The sequence below is a fragment of the Gavialis gangeticus genome, unplaced genomic scaffold (genome assembly GCF_001723915.1).
Source record: "Gavialis gangeticus isolate Ggan-Ray unplaced genomic scaffold, GavGan_comp1, whole genome shotgun sequence".
In the NCBI taxonomy this organism is placed as follows: domain Eukaryota; kingdom Metazoa; phylum Chordata; order Crocodylia; family Gavialidae; genus Gavialis; species Gavialis gangeticus.
Genome location: NW_017729014.1, coordinates 21,977,471 through 21,992,519, shown reverse-complemented (window position 1 = coordinate 21,992,519; position 15,049 = coordinate 21,977,471). Strand labels below are relative to the sequence as shown.

Here is a 15,049-nt window from a genome sequence, read left to right as displayed (position 1 = left end):
GTGCCAGAATAATTTTCTCGAACAGCTTGCCCAGGATCAAGGTAAGGCTGACTGGCCTATAGTTCCCCGGGTCCTCCTTCCTCCCCTTTTTGAAGATGGGAACCACGTTGGCCTCTTCCCATCCTCTGGCCCCTCTCCAGTGCACCACGAGTGCTCGTACAGCCGTGCCAGGGGTCCCACAATGACCTCAGCCAATGCCCGCAGCACTCGGGGGTGGAGATGGTCCAGACCCGCTGATTTGAACACGTCCAGTCCCTCCAGACGTTCCCTGACCAGATCCTCCCTGACCCTGGGCCTGGGGGCGCCTCCCCTGGGGGGGCTGTTTCGGTCCCTGCTCAGGAAAATGGAGGCAAAGAAATTGTTAAATAGGTTAGCTTTGTCGTCTGGTGTGATGACCAGATGTCCTAGCATGTCTTGCAGGGGCCCCATGTTACCCAGTACTTTCTTTTTGCCCCCTATGTATTTAAAAAAGGACTTGTTGTTGTCCTTGATCCGGGTCGCTAGTCCCAGTCCCATCTCTGCCTTGGCCTTCCTGACACCCCCTGCAGCCCCAAGCAACCGCAGTATAATCCTCCCTGGGGATGGCCCCTCCCTGCCATTGGGTGTGCGCCTCCCTTTTAGCTAGGAGACGTTCCCGGATGCTTTTGGTGAGCCATGGGGGCTTGTGCGCCCTCCTGCCCCCTTTGATCCATGTTGGAGTTACCTCCCTTTGGGCTTGGAGGATCGTCTCCTTGAGGAGCAACCACTCTCCTTGGACACCCGGCTCCCCTCCCCTCCGGGACCTCAGCGCTTCCCCAACTAGTCTCCTTAGCTCATTGAAGTTTGCCCTCCTCAAATCTAGGGCCGCTGCCTTGCTGCCGGCCTCTGCCACCTTGCGCTGGATGGTGAATCCCAGCAGGCGATGATCGCTGTCGCCCAGGGGGTCGAGCACCTGCAGCCCCTGCACCAGGTCATCACCCATGGCCAGCACCAGGTCCAACAAGGCGTCTCCCCAGTGGGGCTGTGCACCTCCTGGGTTCGATGGAGGTCCTGCATTTGGGCTAGGGACCTACGTGAGCAGTCAGACCTGGCTGATTGCTCTTCCCAGCAGATGTCGGGAAGTTCAGGTCACCCATGATGACCACGTCCTTTGACCTAACGACCTCCGTGAGCTGACTGAAGTATTCCTGGTCTAGCTCTTCCCCGCGGTTGGGGGGTCTGTAGTAGACCCCACCGTTAAGTCCCTTTCTCCTCACCCCCCTTGTATATGGACCCAGAGCACTTCCGTGTGCCCCTCCTCTGACGCCGTGCTACTTGACGAGAATGTGTATTCCTCCTTAATGTAACCCCCCCCCGCCCCTGCCTTTCCTCCCTGTCCTGTCCCTCCTGTACAGCCTATGTTAAGCAGGGACAGGCTAGGGCTACAGCCCAGAGAAACCTGGGTCAGTCAAATCCATGGCCATGTTTGAGTTGCCGACACACACATGCATGCACACCTGCAAAGAGCTCTGGGACGCAGGGATGCTGGGCTGGCCGCACCTCAAAGCTGCTCAGGTCCCAGGAGACCCCCCCCCAGACTGACGGCTCTCAGGTATCCGCCCTGGAGACAGCATTCAGCTGCAGGGAAGTGGACCCGGCTGGCCCCAAGAGGCTCCCCCCGACAAAAAAAAACCTAGCTGACATTTCACAGGGCCACTACAGGCTGCTGATTTGAAGACCAGTCCGCTCCCCTGATCCATGGTCCATCTTGGGCCTCCCCACCTGGGCGTGATTAGCAAGGACCCACCAAAGCTAATAGCAGGGTCAGGTCTGTGTCTCTCAGGAAAGAGTTAACACAGCTGGCATCTTAATTAGCACCAGCTAATGTAATCCATGGGCAGCCAGGCACTTCCCTTCTGCAGTTGCTGGAGAAAGAAAAGCAGGAGGGGAGCTGGCTGAAGCCTGGAAACATCCAGCAATCCTTGGGTTTGGACACCAGAGGAGATGAGTCTGTCGGCGGATGGAGAGTGGTGCTGTTAGATGTCCCTATTGCAGCCCGCCCGGTCCCTCGGAGAAGACAAAGGTGCCCCTGAAAACAGGAGCAACTCAAACACGGACGTGGATCTGATTGACTCAGGTTTCTCTGGGCTGCAGCCCCAGCCCGTCCCCTCTTAACTTGGTGCCCCAGAGCCTGTCTGGCATCTCTCTCCCCTGCGCTCAGTCCACTGAGAGCTGTTGCCAAACAGCCCCCGCTACTGAGCTCGTCCCTGGACCAGGGGCTCTAGCCGGGCAGGGGCGGCTACAGCCGATCTGCTCCACCTGGGCCCGCAGAATGATTTACCCAGGCACCGCCCTGCTTTCCCAATGCCTCTGCCAGACCTTTGCCCTAGGCTGACATCACCGGTGCAGGGCCGCGAGAGGAGCCCAGCTCCACACACCTGCCTACAAGCTCCTTCCAACCCACTTAAAAATGCTCTCCCTGGGCTCCTGGCTCCCCAGCCTGCCTAGCCTGCCCAGCCTGGCCTGGGGCACTGCCCTGATGGACTCCATCCTGCAAGGTGAGGGTGCCCAGCCTGCCCTGCCCCCCACCTGCCCCCTCTCTGGCCCTTCCCAGGACCCTCTGGTCTCCCCTCCCTTGCAGGGCTGGTCGGTGCCTGTGCGGTCTCTGTCCTGTGCAGCCTGGTGAAGATCTACCTCTACATCCAGTGCCTGAAGTAAGTGCCTGGGGGCAGGGGAATCTCTTCTCCTCTTCACAAACCTTACTCCCTGTAGCCGAGAGGAAAGTAGCTTTGGCTTCCTCGGGGCTCTCCCAAGACAGGCGACTGCCAGGTGAGGAGCCTGCTGTGGTCTCTGAAGCCTGGTGCTAAAATGCCAGGGTGCGTGCAGAGGTGTTTGGGCTGTGCAGAGATGCCTGGGTTGCAGGGTTTAACCCCCAAGAAGCTGGAGGGGCCTCCATACAGCGCTGCCTCTGTGGCCAGCAGAGGAAGGATCTGTCCTATCCAGCTTCCAGCTTGGCCCTTCCTTGCTACAACTTGCCAGCCCTGGCTGGTCCTCGTGGTAGGAAATGAGGCAGGGATGGGCTCGTGTAGCAGCTGGTGCAGCCCAAGCCTGTTCTGTGCTCCCTGCCTTGGGGCAAGCCCCCCGGTGCTGCCCTCCCTCCTCCACGCCAGGATGCTCCCCGCACCCCGATTCGCCCCCGTGGGGCTGAGAGCGCTGAGCTCTTGGGAGCCGTGTTGAGCCAGTGTCCCCGAGTGCTGTGCTGCGTGCCCGGCAGCCTGCCCCAGGGTCGTCTCATCTTTCCTTTCTCCTCGTGCTGGCCCCGAGGAACGGCTCCCACGTCCCCAGCGCTGGTCACACGTGACCTGCTCCCATCAAGCACCAAAAGGCCACGGCTGCTGACCACACGGAGCGACGCCAGCTGGCGATGGCCTGTCGGGTGCCTTGTGAGGAGCCCGGCCAGGCGGGCTGTCATGTAGGGGGGTATTAACCGAGGTGCTGGGGAAGTGGGTCCAGCCTAGGCTGGAGGGATCTGGGCTGGGAGGTGGGGTTGGCTTGATTCATGTACGCAGGGGAGGGAGGGAGTCTCTTAAAAATCTGGCTGCCCTAGAGCCAGGGCTCCTAGCACAAGTCTGGGGCAGCTTCCTGCATGTGGCTCGGGGTCAGGCCCAAAGACTTGGAGCACCTCTGCTGTGCGGACATCCTCCTGCCTCTCGTTCCTTGGTGTGCATCTCTGCTTCCAGTGACCCTGACAAGCAGAGGGAGAAGGAGACTATCCGCTCCCAGTGGTCCCTGCTGGATCACTTGCACCTTGTCCTGCTGACGGGCATCTTCACCGTGGTGGGGTATCGCGTGGCCGCTCTGGTGGTGCTGGAGTTCTCCCTCCGGGCCATGTCGATGCTCCTGTCCCTGCACAAGGTGAGTGGCTGCTCCTCGTGTTGTCACTAGTGCACCCTAGAATAATGCTCTCTAGGTCTCATCTAGCACCGGGTCTCCAAGCCTTTCCCGGAGGGGGTCGAGGGCAGCATCTCTGCTTCTGTTCCCCATCTGTAGGGCACGGAGACCCTGCCAGTGTCCCCGACTTGCTGGGTGACCGGCAGGACTAGAACTCGGGTCTCCCGACTGTTTTACACCATGGGCTGAGAGGGTTTGTGCTGTGGACTGTTTCGTGTCTAGGATGCAACTCCTGGTGGCCCTGGGCAAACTTTTAGTATCAGCAGAGAGAAGGATGATGATAATAAAAATGACCGTTTTCAGGCCCCCTTTCTGTCCGGGCCTCGGGCGGCCACCTGGTTCACCCATGCCCGTGTCTGGCCCTGCTGGGATGGGAAGCCCTGCCATTGCTCCTTCTCCCCAGGGCCTTTTGCTTTCTCCAGATGAAGGTGAGGGTGTAGAGAGGCCAAAACAGCAGCCCACAGCTGGATTACATCATGCTCAGGTGTTATGCAAGAGCAAACTGGCTGGAAGTCGGTTGTTGGGTCAATAGCAAGCATGTGTGTGTTTTGGGGGCGGTGTGTAGCATGCATGCTTGGACCTGAAAGAGGAGGCTCTGGCTCTGCATAGCATGGACAGGAATGGTCTGCTTCACTTCTACCCCTCATCTCATCATGCCCCGAGTTCGTGGTTGCTCTCTGCCCTGGGGAATTGGACCAGGCACCCAGTTCCAGTCCCCGTGTCGTAGGACGGCACCAATGCGTCCCGCGGGCTTGTGGCTCCCCACGCTGCATCTCCGATGCTTTGCTTCCGCAGGGGGCACCCAGCAGCCAGCTCTTCCTGCTGTGCCAGTACTCCCTGGGCTGCGGCATCTCCTGCAGCCTCTCCTACCTGCTGGAAGGGGCCCCGCACCGCACCTGGAACCTGGTCCTCGGCGTGGGGCTGGCCGGCCTGATCGCCAGCTACGTCCGCAAGGCGGCACGGCACGTCTGCGTCATGTACGAGCTGCACAGCAAGGAGCGCTACTGCGGGGTCTGCATCTCCCTGCTCGCCTCCTGGCACGGCATCCCCCTCCTGCTCTGCAATGCCCTCAAGGTCACCTTCGTGGTGGCCGACCTGGCTGCCGTGGCGCTGATCAACAGGGACTTCCTCACCACCTCGGAGGCCATTCGCTTCTGGACACCGCTCACCATCTGCTATACCCTGCTGGTCATCTACATGCAAGGTGAGGGCCGGCGGGAGGTCTTCTCCCCCTCTGTTTGCTCCTTAGACTCCCCAGTCAACAGGGTATTTTAGCTGGGCCTTGGGCGCTTCCCAGCAAGATGGGGCAGGGGAACCCTAGTCTTTTGAGGCCCAACCCACCTGTAGGGCCTCGAAAATGGACATCCCAGGTAGCTACAGCTGCCACTGGGCACGGGTAGGTAGCCCCATGTTGATGCAGTCAGGTGGGCTCCTGTTCTTCGTGCTGTCTGAGTGGGAAGTGTGCCCGGGATCAGACAGGCCAGGGGAGCTGCAACCGGGCTGGGTCTCAATCGCCTCCCATAGTGGCTCTCGTCCCTGTGTGATCTCTGGGAGCTGCCACCACCCCTCCCGGGAGAGGAGCTAGTGGTATTTGGGGTGCCCTAGAAGCACAACTTCTTGCATGAGCAGAAGCAGGATAGACTCCAGCCCGTGCTCCCTTAGCCTGTTTTGTGGGCTAGGCGAGCCACGTAGCACAGCTGCAGCTGCTTCCCAAGAGGTGCCTGTCCGCGGTCTCTGCTGGGAGCCGTAAACGAGTCCACCCGTGACTGTGGGATGCTCCTGTTTCGGGCAGAGGAGCAGAGGCAGAACCCCAGCGAGCAGGCGGCCTACCAGACCGTGTTCGTGCGGATGGGGGGCCTCCTCATCCTCCTCATGACCGTGGGCCGGTGGATGGACATCCTCAACGTTTTCGTCTCGCTGGTGGGGGAGATGTGGTGCCTGGTGCATGCCGGGATCATGCTGGACATCTGTCGGCAGCAGGTGAGGCTACACGAGGGCTGTGCCTGCATGCACCCCCACCCCCTGCCCCTGTTTTGAAGAGCAAAACGCTCTTCCCCCTTCCGGGGACCTGCCCAGAGGGGAGCAGTGTGTTACGGGGGGAGCCCTGCACAGAAAAGCCATGGGCCCACGTGGCCAAGGGCAAGACGGTTGTGAAGCCCAATGGGTGGAGGTGCCGAAGCTGCCCCGTGTCCGACTGTGCGGTGTCGGTGTCTGTCCATAGGACTTGTCTCGGAGGCTCTCGGGACCCAGCCCCAGAGAGCGCCGGGCCGGGGCTGAGGCCCGTTCCCGAGAAGCAACGGCATCCTGAGTCCGGGGCGCTGGCACTGAGCGGCCCCAGGGACCAGGACTGAAGTGAGAGCCAAGATCAGCGCTTTTTAGCTCCCGAAACTCCCAGCGGAAGCGTCTGGCCCGACGGGCAGCGCCACGGGCCTGGCAGGACTCGCTGAGGTCACTGCCTCCGGGACGCACGGCTGCAGCCAGGCTGTGTTTGTGCTCAGCCCTGAGAGGTTTCCTTTCCCTTTGCCCTAATTGCTGCCCCAGACCCCGCACGTGGCTGGCCCGGGCCGGGGAACACCAGTGCCCCAAACTCCCTTCAGTGCCCCGTTGTCAACCACGGGGGCAAAGCTCTCCGGAGCATCCTTTTACCTCCCTCTACCCCACAGTGGGACTATTTTGGTCCTTCCCCCCACAGGAACGGCCTGGATGGACTAGGGGAGTCTTTCAAGCCGGAGCAGGGAGTGACCCTGGGATTTGGGTGGAAGGCTATGGAGACCCACTGACCCCAGGCACCAGTGTCCATATTTCCTAGCCACGATTGCTAGCCGCTCCCTGCGGCTGTCCCCGGGTGAAAACGGGAATGGGCTTTACTCCCTCCCTCTCCCCCCACATGGTCACCTTCAAGCCAGGAATGGTTTCCCTTGGGGTGAAAGTGCCGCCCTGCCCTCTTCTTGTGCGGGTCCGGTGGGCAGATGGTGTTCACACTCCAGCACCTCGCATCCTTGTTGTTAAAACATAATTTATTACAAGAGCAAAACCTTCCTCCCAGCAGTAGCCGGGACGTCCCCTCAGCAGCCCGGCCGCTACTTCCCCGCATGCCACAGATGCCTGGAGGGGGACGGTGTTGGTCAGGGGCTCTTGGGGGGAGAGGGGACACCTGTGCCATGAGCTCCAGCCCTGCATGGGAACTGCCCTGCCCCTCTGAGGCCGGAGCTGGTCTCGAACTTGAGCAGCCCCCAAGGGCTCCCGCTCCGAGGCACCTTCTGGCTGCAGGTCCTTTGCCCTTCCCCGGTCCATGCATCTCCCAGCGTGGACCCGTCTTGCAGACCTTTGCAACCATAGCCAACGAGAACAAAGCCCGCCCGCAGAGGAGCTCTGTGGGATTTTGTATGGTCTGCATGTTTATAAATCTGTCCAAGAATAAAGTGTTTGCCATGTCAGTGGGTGTGACCCCCTTCCCCTGTCCCTGTGGGTGGGGCCCTCTGAGCAGGGTGCCCGTCTCCAGGCCCTGCCGCAGCCACGCTTGGACTGACACGTTTGAGCCCCGGGGAGCTCTGAGCCTCCGCGCTCTTCTCCCTTGTCCTGCCCTACCCTCTCCTGGCCGCTCCGTGCGTCTCGCCAGCTCTGCTCTGCTCTGCCAGCAAAGCGAGGCTTGGGCTGTGGGGGCGAATGATGGCCAGTGCGATCCAGGCTCAAATCTTCTTTGCATCCTGGCTGAGCCTGTTGCAGGTGAGGTGTGGAGAGGGAGCAGACTAAGCACGAGCTGTTGGAGCCCCAGCGGTGTATTGTCTCTGCCAGGCGTGCGGGGGGAGGAAAAAGATTCAGTTCTGCTGTGAGTTATTCTCCGCAGGGGAGAAGCAGTCGGGTCTCCAGCAAAGGGGCTACCTGACTCGCTGGTGCCCGGCCCTGTGCTCCAATAGCTTGGGAGATTTGGATGTCATCTCCTGTCGCAAGCAGGGAAACTGAGGCACGAGAAGGTATGCCAGGCTGCCCTTGGTAGGTTAGGAATCGAGCCCTGCTCTCCTGCCTCCTTGGACTTTTGCTTTAACTACGAGACCATCCTCTCTGACCAGAAGGAGAAGGCGGCAAGGCTCAGCTCAAGGGCTGGCGCCAGGAGACGGCTCCCTCCAGCTCTCATCCCGACAAAAGCCGGGGCGGGAGTTTACCTTCCTCTCGCAGCCTCGCTCTTCCAGACAAAGAAGCCGCGTGGCGCCAGCTCTGGCACTGCCCTGGGCCCTTCCCGCGTGTCCTGACAGCTCCTTCACCTCCTCTCGCAGACTGGGAAAGCGCTTGATCCGAGTTGCAGGCCTGAGCCAGGGGAGAGCCGAGGGCCCTGCTCCCTCGACTCCAAGACAAACTGCTTCATGCCCTTGAAGGTGCTCCCCATCCTGGGAACGTCTGTGGCCTTTCCTTCCTTCCCCACCTCCAACACTGGCCTTGGCTCCATAGGAGCCAGGTGCGTCTTTAGCAAGTGATGCTTGAGTTGCACACACGTTGCAGTCTCAGCCCCTGCCCTTGGGGGCTTTTAGTCCGGGCTGGGAGCATGTGGCGTGAGCAAGTGGGAGGCCTGGGCTGGATGCGGAGGTGAAAGGAAGCAACAAGGATGCTCGGTCCCCCTGCGATCAGACAGACCGGACCCCCTTGGGATCCCGGCAGACGAGGCTGGACCAACCCACCAGTGGCCTGCTGCCACTGCTGCTCCTCTCGCAGGTGCTCAGGAAGACCTGACCCAACCAGGGGCCAAACCGTCCTGACTCTACCCTGTGCTCTGACATGTCCTTGTTCTGGAGGCAGCCCAGGCTTGTGCCCCGGTTCCTGCACACGTATGGGGGCGATCGGGCCAGCTCCGCTCCGCTGCGGTGACAACAGCTTCATGTTGCCTCCAGCGATCTTGGGACAGCTTGGCAGGTGTGAGGGGTCCAGGCCCATGCAGGACAGCTGTTTGGTTTGCCTATGTACAGGCCGTGACCATGCCGCCCAGAGGAGACGTAGGCTCAGCCAGCATGGGAAGTCCCGGAGATCGCGGCCCACTGGGAATCCTGTCCAGGTACCCTGATGCCCCCCTCCCAGGAGACGAGCAGCGATCCCTGCCCTTACTGCAGGGTCTGATCCTCCACCTGGGACTCCACAGCAGGCCAGGTACTTGGCGCTGAGCCCTGACGACGGCGTTCCTTTGCCCGCTCGCACGCTGCCTGGACGTGTGCCTACACGTGGAGCGGTGGCTGGCAGGAGGCACGCCTGAAAGAAAATATAGTCCCGATGTTGGAAACGGTTCTGCTTTTCTGTTCCCGGCAGCATTTGGCTTTGCATCTCGTGCCAGCTCGTGGAGCAGTGCTACCCCGCTTTGCGTAGATGTGGCATCGCCCATTGCCTTGTATAAGGTGGGTGTTGTTATCCCTGTTTTACAGATGGGGAAGTTGAGGTGCACAGGGATGCAGTGATTTGGCCTCGGTCACCTGGGAAGGCAGTGGCAGAGCTGGGGACTAAACTCCAGTCATCTCTGCGCCAGCTGCCTCCTGCACATCTGGTAACGTGCATGTGCTGCCTTGGTGCCTTGTCTCTAAGTGCGCCAGCCTGAGCGGTAGTAGAGGTCCCGTTGAGGCGCAGGGGAAGGTCAGATGCAACCCTGCGTAGCAGCCTTGCCTCGCCTGAAATCCCAAGAGCCTTGGCTGGGAGGTACCAGCCCATTCTTGCTTTTTAGGAGCCAGATGATTGGGTCTTCACTGGTGATATGTCATCCCTTGAAGCACTGCACGAGTCGTATAAAAATGCAAGAGGCGTATCAAAAAGAGCCGCTGCGGCAAGAGCAGTACTGGGTCTTGAGTAGGGAGGTGTGATGCAGACGAGCTGCCATGCTCCTGGAGAGGAGAGGTTGCACCGTTCATCCGCCTGGTTGAGAGAGCTGGGTGAAAAACAGGGCTGCTTGTTCTGTGGGAAAAACTAGTTGTCTAACAAGAATTCAAATAGCAGCAGAGACTGGAGCAAAATACTTCAGTGTGGAAAATCCTCCTGCAGCCCCTCAGCAGAGAGATGCCCGAGTCGGTCTCTCCAGCCGTAGAGGCTGAGCTTGCATCCCTAGTGCCCTCACTCCTAAAGGGGGGAGCTGGTGCATCATGGGAGCTGTAGTTTGGCTGCCTGCCTGCCTGCCTGGTGGAGAGGAATGAAGACCTGAGCAACCGAAAGTCCACCCCTAAGAGGCGGCGGTGGTGGGTCTAGGTAATAAAGGGCTAACGTGCTTTCTTGTCTATTTTTGTTAATTGACACCTCAATGTGTGCGTCTACACAAGACGCTAACTGCACAGCAGTCTAATAACACTGCGCAGTAGCGTGCCGAGCAAAACCCACGTTAATACGCTGCCGCGCAGTAACATTAGGCTACTGCGCATTGGCGTCGCTCAAAAACCGTGCACCGGTGCTACTGCATCGTAACACAAGTAACTGCACGTGGATTCAGTGCTTGGTTCTCCGAGTACAAAACTTAATGTGCAGTAAGTACGGTGCATTAATGAATGTGTAGATGTGCTCGGGAGAGAAAGAAAGAGTGTTCCTTCCTTCCTTCCTTCCTTCCTTCCACGATGAAGTCTTGCCATGATATTACCGCAAGCAAAGCTGCCTGACTGCTGCTCGCTAGAAGAGGAGCTAATCGCCGTGTGGCTTAGGCAACCTTTGTATTGAAATGACCCTAGATAAGACTTAAACAGAGCTGCATTTGGAAGCGACTCGCCTTTCTAATGCTGGAGTTAGGCTCCAAGCCAGAGGTCTTGGGCCCAACCCCCTCGGCTGGAAGGAGGGCCCAGCGGTTATGGCCCTAACTTGTGACCTGAGCAGCACGAGTTGAGGTCCCTGCTGTCCCGCAGGCTTCCTAGCTCTGCGTGCTCCCCGAGGTAGGCGCCTGTTGGCTGTGGAGCAGGCTTGGGCAGATGTTTGGGGTGGACAGCAGCCGAGCAGTAGTTTGGAGAAGGTCGGTGTTGGTTGGGTGACAGATGCAGGCGCCTACAGAAGCAGGAGGGCACCAGAGTCCCTTTGACAGGCTGGGCCTTGGGCGCTCTGGGCCTCAGCTCCTACCTGTCCAAGGTGGAGAACAGCCTCCCACCCAACTTCAGTTTCCCATTCAGCAAACCAGGGATAAGTCCTGACCTGTAGGGCCTTGTTGAGGACTTATTCCCTATAACCTTTACAGAGAATCTTAAAGATTACAAAGTGTGAAGATCCCCATCCTAGGAGAGTACTATTATGCCCATTTTTGCAGATGAGCAACTGAGGCGCAGACTAAGTGACAGGCTCAGGGTAGTACGGGGAGTCTGTGGCAGAGCCGAGATATCTCCCATTGTGGTGGCTGGTGCCCTAACCCTCTTTCTTTCCTCGCAGTCAGCCTCATCCTCCCACATCCTGGGAGAGCAGCAACATTTTGTTTCTTAAATTATGATTTAAAATAAATAAATAAAAAACCCCTTTTGAAATAACAAAGTGGCACTACTGACTGGTGAAGGCATAGGCTCAGGTACCAGGACTCCTGACTTCTCTTTATGGAGCTCCTGCTGACCTCGAGCGACCCTCTTATCTGTTGCCTGCCTCAGTTTCCCCATCCGTGCAGGGCTGAGTAATGCTACTCGCCTGGCTTTGAGGGCTGCGGATAGAGGTGCCGCGGTGATGTGAGCAACAGGAGGCAGCTCACAACCGTCCCCGGGTTTTGTGACCCCAGCGCTTCTCGTGACCCTTCCTATGACCTGCGCTTCCCAAGTGGAAACGAGGAAGCGGATGCGAGCGGTGCAGCCCTTTTCCTCCAGCACGTCAAACTCTTTGGCACGGGCACAAGTAAACTCCATTCAAGCCGGGCAGGAAGCATTTGCTGTTGAAGCCGCTTACCAGAAAAGCCACCAGGTTTATTTGCAGAAGGTGCAGAAAGGGAAATGCTTGAAACCACCAGAGCAGCCTTCTAATCCCTGGTAGGACGGTGCCGTGGGCCCATGTTGATGCCTGAGCCAGCTCGGGCTCCCACGGCGTGTTTTAAACCACCTCCAACCCTTGGGGAACTGGATATTTATTTTTAAAAATAACTCCAAGCTGAGCTGCTCGGGGAATAACCCCGTGGCAGCCGCTGGAGTTCAGACCAGAAGCTAAATGTACCTACGGCCGTAACAGTGGGTTTTGCCCAGTGCGTTGCAAGGATACAGTTGTTAAAAGCGCCTTGGGGAAGCCGGAGACTCCTTCACAACGCAACGTGGCCCCCACCAAGCTCCTGGCCGGAAGAAGACCTAGAGAACTTGCTTGGAGGGCAAGGCAGGAGAGACGAGGCCTAGGCCAGCACTACGAGGGCAGAGGCAGGAAGGAAACGTGAGCCGGGCGTGCAGCGTCCTCAAAAGCCTCCGTGCTTATCACTCCGGGGAGCTCAGCTGGGTGAGGGTCAGGCCAGGGATGCGGGCGCCTGCGCGTGGCACCGGGCGGCGCGTGCTGCTGTAGCTGCTGATTGCTCGGGGGGCTTGGCAGCAGCAGGGGAGAGCAGTGCTAGCCTCCTCGTGCTCTTCTGCCAAGGCAGGCGGGCGGCAGAGCTGGTGTGCCCTCCTGCTGCTGGGGGAACTGGGAGCTCCAGTGCTTGCTGGGGGCTTTAACCTCCACGTGGAGGTCTGACTGCTCCTGAATCGCCCCGTTCCCCCCTCCTTTAGCACGGGGCTCTCCACACTGCCTCGCTGTAGTGCTGCGCAGGATCCGCGCTGACCCTTCCTGGGGTCTATCTCGCGTCCCTTCAGCCCGTCCCCACCGTGGGAAAGGGCTGCTCCTGCCCAGGCAGAGCCCCGGAGGTGACTAATCCAGTGTTAGCCACTGACGCGGCGCAGGTCTCCTCCAAACCCCTGCGGGCAAAACTGAGCAGCAACCGCAAGTCCCTCGCGCAGTCAGGCTGGAGAGTGGACCCCCGATTTGCATTATCCAGTGCTGCTCCCATGAGGCTGGCTTTTGCCTGTGGCAGAGCCCGTGGAAGTGGGTCTCGGAAGGGTTACGCTCATAATGCTGCTGCTTCCCTTATCAACGTGTCCTGGGGCATTTGCTTGCTGCAACAGCCCCAATCCTCTGTGTCTTTATTTGGGGGCCTGGGACTACGCTCCCTACATGGAAGAGCCTTTCCTTCCCTTTCCAGGAGCTGGCCCCCAGAGCCTGTCGCTTCACACGGCTTCGGAGCAATGATGCTGTCGGTCACGGCTCGCGTCCCAGCGGTCTCTGGGTCCTGGACATGGTTTCTAGCCCAGTAACATCAGAGACGACCTCTGAGGCCTAGATGGACCATTGTTCTGCCCTCCAAGATGCCTTGCAACAGAACAGGTCCAAGCACAACTAACCGCCCCTGGCCTCGCGCACCACCTAGGTGGGGCTGGTCCTGCTTGCAGCAGGGCCTGGACTAGACGTGACCTCCCCAGGCCCCTTCCACCCTCGCTGTCTGAGACTCCAGGATTGTTTCTGCTAGTCCAAGCAGCAAGGTGGGTTTGTGGGAGGTGTCTGACCGGCGGGGATCTTGGTTTTCTCCAATTTAAAAAAATCCCCAATTTTTGGATTAAAAACAGCAACCCTAAACCCACATTTTTCCTTGACTAAAATGAAACACCACTCAGACATACATATATATATACAGAGAGAGAGGTGTTTCGTTTTAATTGCAGCAAAATGTGGATTTGGGGTTACTTTTTTTAAATCCAAAAATTGGGGATTTTTTTTCAAATTGGAGAAAACCAGGATTCCTGCTGCCAGGGGGATGTCAGTGGATGTAACTGGGAATTGGGCACTGGAGGAAATCAGATAACAGGGATCTCTTCCTGTCAGGAAAGTAAGTGCCAAAACAGGGTTTTGAGACAAAAAAAAGTCCCCTTTCTGGGGACAAAGGAGGTCTGGTCCCATCCCGTCTCTGAGGCCCTGCTGGTTCAAACAGCAATAAAAATGTAATTGCTCGTTACCTACAAGACGGTTCAATGGGATTGCACGACAGCGATCCCTCGAGGCGCCGGCTCGGACCAGGGCTCCGTTGTGCGGGCCCGGAGCGGGAGACGGCCCCTGTCACAGCGCGCCCCGTTGGTGTAGACAAGACAACGGGACAAAGGCAGGCGACGCGATGCCACGCAGCCGAGCAAGGATCATCCGGGTCCTGGTCCTGGCCCATCGGTTGTATTGCCGCCCACCTCTCTGGGCCGAGGATCACACCAATAGTCTGCCTTCTCGCGCCTTCCAGCTGAGGGATTCAAAGCCTTTCACCACTATTAATTAATTAAGCCTCGGACACCTCTGCCTGGGAAAGGCAGGGTTGCCATCCCTTCCTTACAGCTGGGGGAAGCCGGGGCCCGCAGAGATTAAGTCTTTGTCTTCTCAAAATTAGCCCAAGCCAGACACCTCCTCCCTGGTGCCTTTCCAAGGGCGGCTGATGGCGGATTTAGACCCAGCCTTAGAAAGGTGGCTGGACGCTTAGTTTAATTAGATGACTTAATTAATCGTGTTAGGCAGGGGGGGCCGACCAGACATCTCTCCGGAGCCGTGTCTCTCTGCAGGCAGGGGAGAGGACAGCTGTGGTCGGCATCTGCTCTGACACAGACCCCAAACCGAGCCCCAGGCCGTGCGGCAAGCGAGGCAGCGTCCGAGCCAGGATCAGGACCGGGCCTCCTAGCTCTGTGGGCTTAGCCCCGGGGCCAGCATTTTGGGGGCACAAGCAGAGATGCTCCTGGTGGGCGGCTGATGGATGGCGATGCTCCCGGGCCATGGTAGCGGCTCACAGATGGGGCTGGAGGTGCCCGCAGAGCCACGGCCCCACTGTGGGTCCCTGCGCAGGGGCCAGGGTGGCAGGCTGGGCTTCCTCCGCCCTCTCCTCCCCTTCCCCTTCCCCTTCCCCTTCCCCTTCCCCTCCAAACGGACCGCGCTTGGTGGAGGCTGCGGCATGATCCGGGGCTGAGCACGGCCACCAGCTCCCAGCTCCCCCCGCCCCGCGGCAGAGAGATGACCGTGAGGACGAGGCTTCAAAACACCGCCCGGGGGGGGCACTCCTGCCTCAGTTTCCCCAGCTGTGAATGGGGCCACATTGGAGAGGACAGTGGGAATGGTCGGGGGCTCACGGGGGGCGCCGGGCTGGAGGGGGTGAGCGGCTGCAAAGGGCGCGGGCGGCCCGCGGGGG

At 59.2% G+C, this 15,049-nt stretch overlaps 1 protein-coding gene across 1 annotated transcript; it reads left to right on the top strand.

Annotated features, from left to right (window-relative positions):
- Positions 1 to 2,269: 2,269 nt before the first annotated feature.
- TMEM82 (transmembrane protein 82) lies at positions 2,270 to 6,954 on the top strand. The gene is made up of 6 exons (XM_019511989.1): positions 2,270 to 2,516; positions 2,600 to 2,672; positions 3,699 to 3,873; positions 4,705 to 5,113; positions 5,702 to 5,889; positions 6,131 to 6,954. The coding sequence occupies exons 1-6, from the start codon at positions 2,429 to 2,431 to the stop codon at positions 6,215 to 6,217; spliced, it is 1,020 nt and encodes a 339-aa protein (XP_019367534.1). The 5' UTR covers positions 2,270 to 2,428; the 3' UTR covers positions 6,218 to 6,954.
- The last annotated feature ends 8,095 nt before the right edge of the window (positions 6,955 to 15,049 follow it).